Source organism: Diplotaxodon limnothrissa, linkage group LG20 (assembly GCF_057381915.1).
Source record: "Diplotaxodon limnothrissa isolate DT_005_m linkage group LG20, D_limnothrissa_male_GT1.1, whole genome shotgun sequence".
In the NCBI taxonomy this organism is placed as follows: Eukaryota; Metazoa; Chordata; class Actinopteri; order Cichliformes; family Cichlidae; genus Diplotaxodon; species Diplotaxodon limnothrissa.
Window position 1 is genome coordinate 26,391,247 of NC_140615.1, and position 10,301 is coordinate 26,401,547.

The 10,301-nt window shown below is 42.0% G+C and overlaps 1 protein-coding gene across 1 annotated transcript; it reads right to left on the reverse strand.

Moving 5' to 3' along the window:
- Positions 1 to 327: 327 nt before the first annotated feature.
- On the reverse strand, positions 328 to 9,762 carry LOC146611055 (prickle-like protein 2). Its single transcript, XM_085344303.1, has 8 exons — positions 9,631 to 9,762; positions 4,592 to 4,705; positions 4,343 to 4,480; positions 3,852 to 4,055; positions 3,048 to 3,234; positions 2,306 to 2,460; positions 1,374 to 2,175; positions 328 to 1,283 (listed from the first exon to the last, which is right to left on the reverse strand). Exons 1-8 carry the CDS (start codon positions 9,760 to 9,762, stop codon positions 328 to 330), a joined length of 2,688 nt encoding a protein of 895 aa, XP_085200429.1.
- Positions 9,763 to 10,301: the final 539 nt, after the last annotated feature.

Consider the following 10,301-nt stretch of genomic DNA (forward strand, 5'->3'; position numbering starts at 1 on the left):
CTGAGCTTCCTCTTAGGATTAGATCATTCTGTGTAGGTGTACACAAACACTACATGGTGTAGAGTTGTGTAAGCTCACAAGCACAAAAAATAGGCCTTTTTTTCCCTCTTCAACCCCACCACTCACACACAAAAGCACACACACACACACACACACACACACACACACACACAGAAACTCTCTATTCACTCTCACTTTCAGCTGTCTCACTCTCACCTTCCCACTCCCTCTGTTCCACCATCTCTGCTGCTTTACACCGTCTCCTTACCTTTCTCTCTTATATCTTTCACTCTCCTGCTCATCCCTCCCCAACTCCTTGCTCTATATCTACGAAATGATGCAGTTTTTGCTCTTCCTCCTCTGGCGGGTGTGCAGCTGGCCATGAATCGGTCCGTGAAGAGGTCCGTGATGGCCACCTATCCCAGAGGGACTGTAGCGATGGCGTCGCTCCTCGTTATTGATGTAGCACAGCTGCACGGGCCGAGGGATTGGTTCTCCCATAAAATAAGCCTCTTCTTCCTCAGACTCGGAGGAAGAGGAGCAGCTAGAGCACCAGGGGTCAGCAGCCTCCATGTACCCATCGCCCCAGCACGGCCCGCCCAGGCCGACAGGTTGCCAGCCAGCATTCTGCAGGGTAAGATCAGAAGTGGTGCGGGGACAGGGCCGGTGAAGCTGCTGCCTGTACCCGCCCGGGTCCAGCCCGAACAACTCCCGTGCAGCATGACCAGAGGGGAAACGATCATAATCCTCCTGAACGCGACGGTACGGCGGCTCCATCATTTGAGCAGGCCGGTCTGCCACCAGGTGCAAGGCGTTGTCAGAGCGAGAGCGGCGAGAGCGTTTGTGGTGGCGGCCACTGCGGTGCTGGCCGTTGCCGTTGTTCCCACGATGGTGTTTGCGGCGTCTGGGTTGTGGCTGCTGGTTCTGGGTCACAGATTCCTGCCCGCTTAAGCTTCGGCGGGGCATTCTGTCACTCATGGGAGCCATCCGCAGATTCCCACTGCTGCCCATCACCCCGACACGACCTTTACCATCAAAGCCGAGCGGCTGTGGGCCATCCCAGTACTGCAGTGGGTAGCCGACTCTCAGAGGGGTGTACATGTTGTTGTTGTTGTATGGGCGGGAGGAGGACAGCGATTCTGTGCTGTGGAACTGGACTGAGGAGCTGAGGGTACCCATGTTGCTCTTTTCAGACACATTTACACCTGAATCTTTACTCAGGTCAGGCATGGAAAACCTTGACAGATGCTCCTGACGCTTGCTGACTCCATCTAGAGAGTTACCTGTTACAAGAAAAAATAAAAAAATAAAATGTCATTTTTTCATATAATCTCATATAAATGACCTTAACTTTAGGCTTTTTAACCCCATACCTGTAGCATTAGACATAGTTAGGGAGTCCATGGATCCACGAGGGGTCTGTTCTAGAGGAGTGAGGGGCTCGTTAAAGCTCATGGCATTGATAGGGTTCCTCCTGGTCAGTGGGGGTCTTCCATTTCTCTGGAATCCATGCAGACTGATACTTCTCTTGTCAGAGAAACCCTGATTCTGGCTAGACATCTCATTGAAGCTCATCTGGGTGCGCAGCTTGTTGGGTCTGAACTCATCCTGGCTGTGCTGCATCCAGTTTTCATTAAAGGAGTAGCCTCTCAGGGCAGCCATAGGGGTCCTCTTGGCATTCCCTTGCTCCTTTCCCCAGGAATCAGGCCTCTTTCCTGGGTTGGCAGGACTCTGGGCTGGTGGATGAGCATTCGCATTAGGATTGTAACCTTGCCTAGCATTACACTGACCCAGCAGATGAATGGGTGTAGGGCTAGGGGAGGGATCCCGCTGAGGGCCTTCATAGGAAGGAGGGATGTAGGGGTCATCTCGGCTCATCCACACCTGGTTTAGGCTTGGGGCTCGACTTGGAGTGCGGCTAGGGGTGCGGTTAGGCGTCCTGCTTGGAGTCTGACTAGAAGTGAGGCTTAAGCGATCCATCTGACCAGAGAGGGGATCCATATCAGCAGAGAGACGGTCGGGCATCGATGGAGGAGCTGACTGGCGGGGTTCGGTGCTTCGCCTATCCTGCTCAGCATTCCTGCGCTCTTTCTTTCCGATCTTGGTGCTGTGGCGGGACTCACGTGAGCGAGCACTTTGGAAAGCAGAGTCTGAGGAGTCAGATTCCTCGGGATCCTTAATTGTTAAAATAAACAAAATATATATGTGCATAACTAGAAAACTCTTAAAAATGTATACTAATTAACAGCGGGTATATACATAACTAAATGAGGAGATGCTTCAGATGTATTTTCAGTTTCCTCACCTGTCCCGCACTGCAGGACCGTGAACAGAAAATCTGCCCCTGCTTTGGCAGGAAGGGGCGTCCAAGAAGGGAGCGCTTGCAACGGGCACAGCAAAAACATTCCTCAGTTGCATGCCAGTGCTGTCCATCATAAGTCATCTGACCTTGGTCAATGCCTTTAATAAGATGGGAACAAAAACATTTGACCATTTTTAGTATCGACACATGACGAAAAAACATCAAAAACTGATGTTAACCTTTAGCTATTAAGCAAATTTTTGTCAGATATGTTGATATGATACCTAATTTTTATCCGATATGCTGCAAGGCACTATTTACGTTATGAGCGAACAGAGCCCTTTGTCTCTTAAAGTAAAAATATTTATGATTTCATGCCCACAGATGATCACTCAGTTTGTAAGATAGCATGAATAAATTTCACCAGCACTACTCCCCAGCAAGAGGAAGCAATCATCTTTCACAGCTTCCATCTGGATACAACATGGGAGCACCCTCTGAAACACACTCTTTCACTGTTACTGAAGCTTGGGATGATAATAACTATCCGCATTTCACTGCACTGAACCCGCCTCTCCACAGCTGCGGCACACAAGGCTTCCAGAGCTGATAAGAGTCACGCTTACAATAAAGGGCTGTTGGAGTTTTTTTTTCCACAAAGCAAGTACAGGAATAGCATGTCTGTCACTCTTGATAGCAATTCATTTAGATATCAGAGGACTTGAAACAACAATGAAAGTTGTACCTATGTGTTCTCCACATGCGTCACAGTACTCTGCATAAAGGGACTCGAAGCAGTTGCAGCAGTGTGGTCGTCCATCCTTCATGATGTAGCGCTGCCCGCCAAGGGTGGTCTCACACTCGTAGCAACAGAAATGCTTCATGTGCCAGTGCCGGCCCTCCGCCTCAGTGCACTCATCAGCAAAGATGATCTATATGATTAACACATTACATTTATCAGCAAGCAGATAACACACAATATCTACATATGTTGCTATCCTGTATCTCAGGGTCCTGTATTTTATTCGTGTCACGTCCTAGAATAGGATCCTTTTTGACATACTACCCCTTAATAGGATCATCTACCTCCACATAAACTGACAGGTAGATTAGTAAACTGTTAGAAATTCCACCAAAGCGTGAGTGTTCTTAAGTGTAAAAGTCAGGCATATTTCAGCTGAATAAAAACGATGATCTAGGCATCCTTTGTGCTTGCATTTTATAATATTCATGTAATTATTTCACAAAATTACCTTATAAAGAAACTAACTTAAAAGGTATGTACGTGACATCAGATTTATATCTTCCAGTTAAAGATAATTAAACAGTTTAATCAAATAGAAATTCTCTTTCCAATACTTGCAGAGCACTGTGGCCTGACTTATTATTCAAGCCCGCTCACTATAAATTACAGCGGACTTTCCAAGACGTGGCAAAGACACTGAGACATCTTTTCCCTCCAGACTGATTCCAACCCCATCCAAGTCTGTGAGCATGAACCATTCAGCCATTTCCAACCCCAAAGGGCTCCAAGCCCAGACAGGCGCACCTCATCACAGGCACAGCAGCGGGGTTTCAGCCTCTCGGCATGGTGCCGGCCACAGTAGATCTTGCCATCCTGGTGGAAGTATATGAGGTCCACCAATACTTCCTCGCATGTGCCGCAGACAAAGCACTGAGGGTGCCAGCATTTTCCATGACCCGCCCTTGGTGCAAAAACTACAATGTCCCCTCCATTTATCTGACCCCCACACTGTAGGAGAGGAAAGGAAAAGAGAAGAAATAAAATTCAATGAAAAGAAACAAAATCAAATGAAAGGTACGAAAGAAAGTGAGAGAGTCAGGTAGTGTTGGAAGAAAAGGCAGACAAAGAAAGAATGAAAGCTGTAAGGTGTGAAAAGAGACAGTATTGAATATTTTCAAGACTAACATGCTTTTATGAAGGAGAATTAAAGATATTTGCTACACAGACGATGGCCCAAGTCCGGAAAAAGTAGGTCATTATGTAAGGAATGAAAAGATGTTGGTTGCGTGGTTTACCTTGTCACAGGCGGCCCCATTGATAGTTAGGGGGAAAGGACGGACATTGCCTCGGCCCAGGTTATCTTTCTTCCGTTGATTGCTGAACAGCTTAAGCTCTCGTTTCTCCTCCTCGTCCAGTGCATTACAATATCGTACCTGAAACAACACGACTCATCATTAGAGCTGAAACGCCACCTAACCTCTGGAAATCATAAGAGTAAAGAAAAGCCTTCATGTATTACTCAGAATTTTGTTGTGTAGTTTTACCTCATTGTCATGTGGTGGCAACTGGTGAAGCAATTGCTTGATGCGGTATTTCTCTCCAGGGCTGTTGATATAAGGAACCTTCTCCTCTGGTAAGCAGTTATAATACTGATGCACCTGAAACAGAAAATCAAACATGTGGTTTTGCTCTTGAGTGACCTCTCAATTTCAAAATGTGTTTCAGCACATTTGACAAAAGGTAAAGTAAATATTTTCTACCCCTTTTTCAGTGTGCTTAGTCTCAACTCACCCCGATATAAATATTCTACGCGTTTTGTTACAAAATCCTTGATTATGTTAGTTGCTAACCTCATCTGTCTGCTGTTTGGTGCTCATAACAACTTGGAAAGTCGGAGAAAATGTTTCTACATAATTTGCCAAGTTCTTTACATCACACACAAAAGCATGATGGATGAAGTAAAAACATCTGTTTGGAGGTTGAAAGTTTTGATTTATGACACAAATTTGCATATTGCACACAATTCTTTTTTATTTTAATTTGCACTAAAATATAAGGTTTTGTTGGATAAGGAGTTGTTTCAGAGTTTTTCTTTGGACATTGACTGCTTTTTTTTTTACTCATTTCCAGTCCAGGTCTTGTACCTCACCATTTTAGGAGAAGTCTTTTTTGTTTGTAGAACAACTTAACACTGACCTATAAATCATTCAAGCTTAAAAAAGGGCACCCAATTCAAGGTACGAACCAGTGTTGTGTCTACACATAAAAGCAAGTTAGTGAATTGTATCATCGGGCATTTGCAGCCTGTTGCAAAAAACATCTTTAGTTAAATCTACAAAACATGCCAAAGATAACATTGTTCGACACATATTAATTGTATTTTTGCACCAACAACATGAATACCAGTTATTAGCCAAAAACTTGATCAGCATGGTGCAGTGTGTCCTTACAAAATTTGAGGAAACTGGACAAAAAAAAAAAACCACTATCCAAGAAGCTGATTAAACAAGAACTGGACTGAAAATCAGTGGCAACAGGTCTTATGGAGTGATGAATTTAAATTCAAAATTTTGCTTCAAAATGTCATCAATATCAAAAGATAGGCACCACAGTGGGCATCTACAGCCATCTTTAAAAACACAGTGGAGGTTCTGTCTTGCTTTGGGACTGCATTTTAGCCAGTGGTGCTGGGGATCTTGGCAAAACTAATGGATGAATGCAGAAAAGTACCATCCTATTTTGATCCAGCATGCAAAACAAATCTGGAAAGCATCTGGTTGGCAGCAGCTTCATTTTTCAGCATGACAATGACCCCAAACACACTGCCAAGTAATGGGTTAAAAACAAGACAAAAAATAAAACAACACAGAATGAAAAGCCTATCAGTCATGGATTGGCCTCACACACCTCAATATTATTCAAGCAGTGTGGGATGATCTTGACAGAGAATGGAGCAAAAAAGGCAGCCAATATTCAAAACAAGCTTTGAATGTCCTTCAAGAAGCCTGCTAAACTTCCCCTGCAGATTAAAGAAATTAAATGAAAGCTTGTCTAAGAGCGACTGTGTTGAAGAATAAAAGGTGTTGATACTGTATTTATGTTCTGTAAATTTATATACTGTAAAATTTACCGCATTGTTATCGAAAGAAACAATACAGTAGAGAAATGAGAAAGGAATTCCTATTCAGTGCAGCTCTGATAAGAGTAAACCACAATAGTAAAGGTGGGCAGAAAAAGAGCAAGAATAAAGCACTTATGTGATCCACTGTAAATATAAAAATATTAAATGGAAAGTACTGTACTCATTTTAAACTCCTGTTTCTGATCTTGAACTTTCATAGAGTACTTTGCATGAGTCAGTTCAAAATAATCTTTATTTAATTTAGACTTTTCCTTGATGGAACTCCTCAGTTCACTCTTCATCTAACAAACATTTTTAGTTCTGTTTCTAGTTCCTCAAAGACAACTTCCTTCTGCTCGGCTGGCACTCACAAATAGATGGTTTAAACAGCTGATGAGTTTGGGCTGCTGTGCTCACAGCTGGAACTGTGTGTCTGAGATGACCATGTCGAGGATATCTACTCTTTTTCACATCATACAGAGGTAAGAGTAGAAACCGATCGTTTAGTCTGAAGCCTGGGGTTGTGGCTTTTATAGATTACAACAATGAATTTTAAATCGTGATTGATCTGTGAATTCTAATTATAAAATTATGATAGACAGAAGAAATAACTATAATTTCTTTAGTTATGTCAAATTTAAAGTATATTTTAAAGCTGGCCTATACAATAGCATCCAAATATCCACAATTTGTTCTTTATACAAAGATAAAAGTTGGCTGTTTTAAATAATCTACATTATTTCACTGATTCATGGAAAAAATTTTATGTCTTTCCCTTGGAAGTTGGTGTCTGGAATTGAAAGTGTTCAGCACATTGAGATGTGTGCTGCTGCTGCAGGCACAACCTTGAACAGCACCAGGTTCTTTAAATTTTCAGCAGCTAATATTCGCATTGCTTAAAGGAAATCTTAAACTTGCACTGCAATTATAATTCATGATGCAGTAGCACTTGCCATCCGTGCCCTGAACCCTCTTTTGTAATTAAATGCTAGCCGATGAAACAGAGAAAAAGCCTTGAACGGTGTTTGAGAAGTAAACACTGAAAGGATAGAAAGCAATCTTGTTACTTGTCTCGGATTTTCAACAAAACAGGCTTTCAACGCAAAGTGGTTCAGTGTTCAGTGCAGTGTAAAGATCTATTTTACTGAAGTTTCTGCTCATTCAATTTACTTAATCAGTAGGGTGGAGAGTGAGGGAGAAAGGTGGTCCTTCTCCGTGTTGCCCGTCACGCTCGCTCTTTACTCTGTGCTGAGGAGGGTGACGCCGACTCTTATGAGAGCCAAAATCATTTGCCTTGAACCACTTTTCTCTGAGAACTGTCTCTCAACTGTGCAACAGGTGGACTTTAAAATATTAAGCACATCGACGAATAAGAACTTTCTTCACTCTCTTCGAAATTTCTTTGTTAATCGGGAAGCAAAAATACTTTAAATCAGGGATAAAACTTCACATTCATTCAGTGTAAAGACATTTTCTACATGTTAAACGTAGAAATGCTGCTGGAGTAAATGAATGACGACTCTTTTGGCTCAAGTTGTAAGAAATACATGTGTAAAAATGACAGATGAAGCTACAGACTGTCCTGTAATTATAAAATGTAAAATTGATTTTTTTTGGTGTTATTTAATTGTTTATTACTTATTTACTTTGGTGTGTAAATAGCCAGTAGGATGCTGTTTTTAGTAGGAAATGCTGAAATTTATGCCTTCAGTTATGTCTTTCCAAAGCCGCCCAGTGGGCCAAATTGAAGTCGTTGGCGGGCTGATTTTGGTCCTCGGGCCTTAGGTTTTACATACCTGCTTTAAATGGTTTAAATGTGATCCATTTCATGCAAATTTGTATAGGAATCCAGCTTATTTTCATTACTGGTTACCATGTTAGTCATCTTGTCCAGTCCAAAAACCACAGGTAAACAGGAACAAGTGACCTTGACAATAAATGCAAAATTGATAAACTAACTAATTAAACTAGCAGTTATTCAGCTCTGAATTTACTGGAATCTCTAGCCCACCAAATTCTTTCTTTTCTTTTTTTTTCTTTTTTTAACTTGAAGCTCTTAAAGGAAGTTGTTTAGACAAAAAAAAAGCAAAAACATGTTACAACAAATATTGAAAAGATCTACTGTTAACAAAGTTCATTCCTCCCATCCAATCCTGATACAACAAAACATTTTTGAAACAGTAAATGTTTTCAGCTGGGGAATTTGAGTCCTGACAGCTTGATGAACTATGCTGCAAAATTGTGATTATCTTTTAAAATGCAAGTCTCTTTAATTGTACAGAGAGAAATCAGATGTGACGGGCTTAAAATTCATTACGTTCAAGTGTATTAAAAAAAGAAACGGGCAGCTTCAAATTGCCTGCACCTCCTGTTGGATGACAGAGGCTGCAGCCTCTTTCAGCATCCTGTCAAGATGGCTGACTGGAGAAAATGACTGTTATCAGCCCATCCTGTCATCTGTTAACAGAGTACTAGGAGGCCTGTTGCATTGGAGTCCTTCTCATACTAAATAAAGACAGAAGTGTTTATACCGAATATAGTTGAACACAACCGTGCTTATCTTATGTCAGAGCTGACAAAAACAACAGGCAAAAATAAAAAATGAGGAGGAAATATCTTCCTCTGGATTTACAGAGCCAATTGCATTAGCTTGGTCATGCATGCAATTAAAAGGCATTTAAACTGCAAATGAGTCCAGACAGAGAATTGCGAAACTGGTACGCATAAACATGCTGCCACACATTTCCAATTAGATTCATCCAAACATTCACTGACTCAAATTACTTCCAGTCCTCTGGGTTTAAATTTGCTAAGTTACAGTAAAAAACAGAGCAGACTGAGGCTTAGTGTGCCTAGAAGACCACATAGTCATCATGTTTACTCGATACTGATCAGTGAAACAGCCTTTTCAAAGTGAATCCTCCTATATATTTGAAATTCTTGTACTTTAAACTCATCAGAGAGCATTTCAACATTTCATCAAATCTTTTGCTGCTTCGCATCTGTTCTTCAGACAATGCAATCAACTAATCAGTGTGTGGTTGCTTTTCATGATTTCAGTCATGGTTGTCAGTCTGTCTGACTCTCAATTTGGTTTCTACACAAAGTCAGATTAACACTGACAGCTGTAAAATGTCCTTACAATTATTGCTCCCTGAAATGCTTGACAGCATAGCCTTAGTCTACTGTAAGTCATCCCTGCCCTTCTCCCCACTCTAACCCGTAAGAGACTACAGCACCATGAAGGGGATTTCAAACAATGATGATATGTTGTCGTGTTTTCAGATGAGTGAATTTTCCAGCTCGGGATTACTTCGATAGATACTTTATTATCCAAATAATTAAATTCTCTTGACCGACTTGGTTCAATTTGATACGGTCTGGCACTGTTGAACAACAACAGAGAATATCTAATGAAGTACTTATTCGCGTCATAGTTTGTTTGTATCTGTAACTATATACCTGCTCAGGACTGAGGCCAGGGGGAACCCAAGCATATTCCTCCAGTGCACATCCAGAGTCATCATCAGAGGTGGAATTCCTCTGGAAATCGTACATCAGCTTGGTGATGGTCTTCTCCATCTCCAGAGACATGGCTGTCACAACATGCTCCACTACCCAAACCGCTTGAGTGGACACAGGTATTCCTGTGGAGGAAACAGGCAGGAGAATGAGGGCGAGGCAAAAAGAGATTGCAATAACAAAAAAACAAAACAAAAAAAGAAAGGAAAAGACAGATGATCTAGAGCAGCGGTCTCCAACCTTTTTTGCGCCACGGACCGGTTTATGCCCGACAATATTTTCACGGACCGGCCTTTAAGGTGTCGCAGATAAATACAACAAAATAAAACTAGTACCGGTACCGAAAAAAAGAAGATTTATTTATAAGACACGTGAAAAAATCGAGTTAACGATAAAAATGATAACAAAATAACGCTGAAAACCGATAAAAACCCTGAAAACCATACATTTCACACCTGAGCCTCAACTCTGGTGGCCCGGTACCAAACGACTCACGGACCGGTACCGGTCTGAGGCCCGGGGGTTTGGGACCGCTGATCTAGACAGATCAATCAAGGGATAGAAACTTTAGCATTGAAGGAACTGGTAGTGGTAATGTGTAGTGGTTTGCA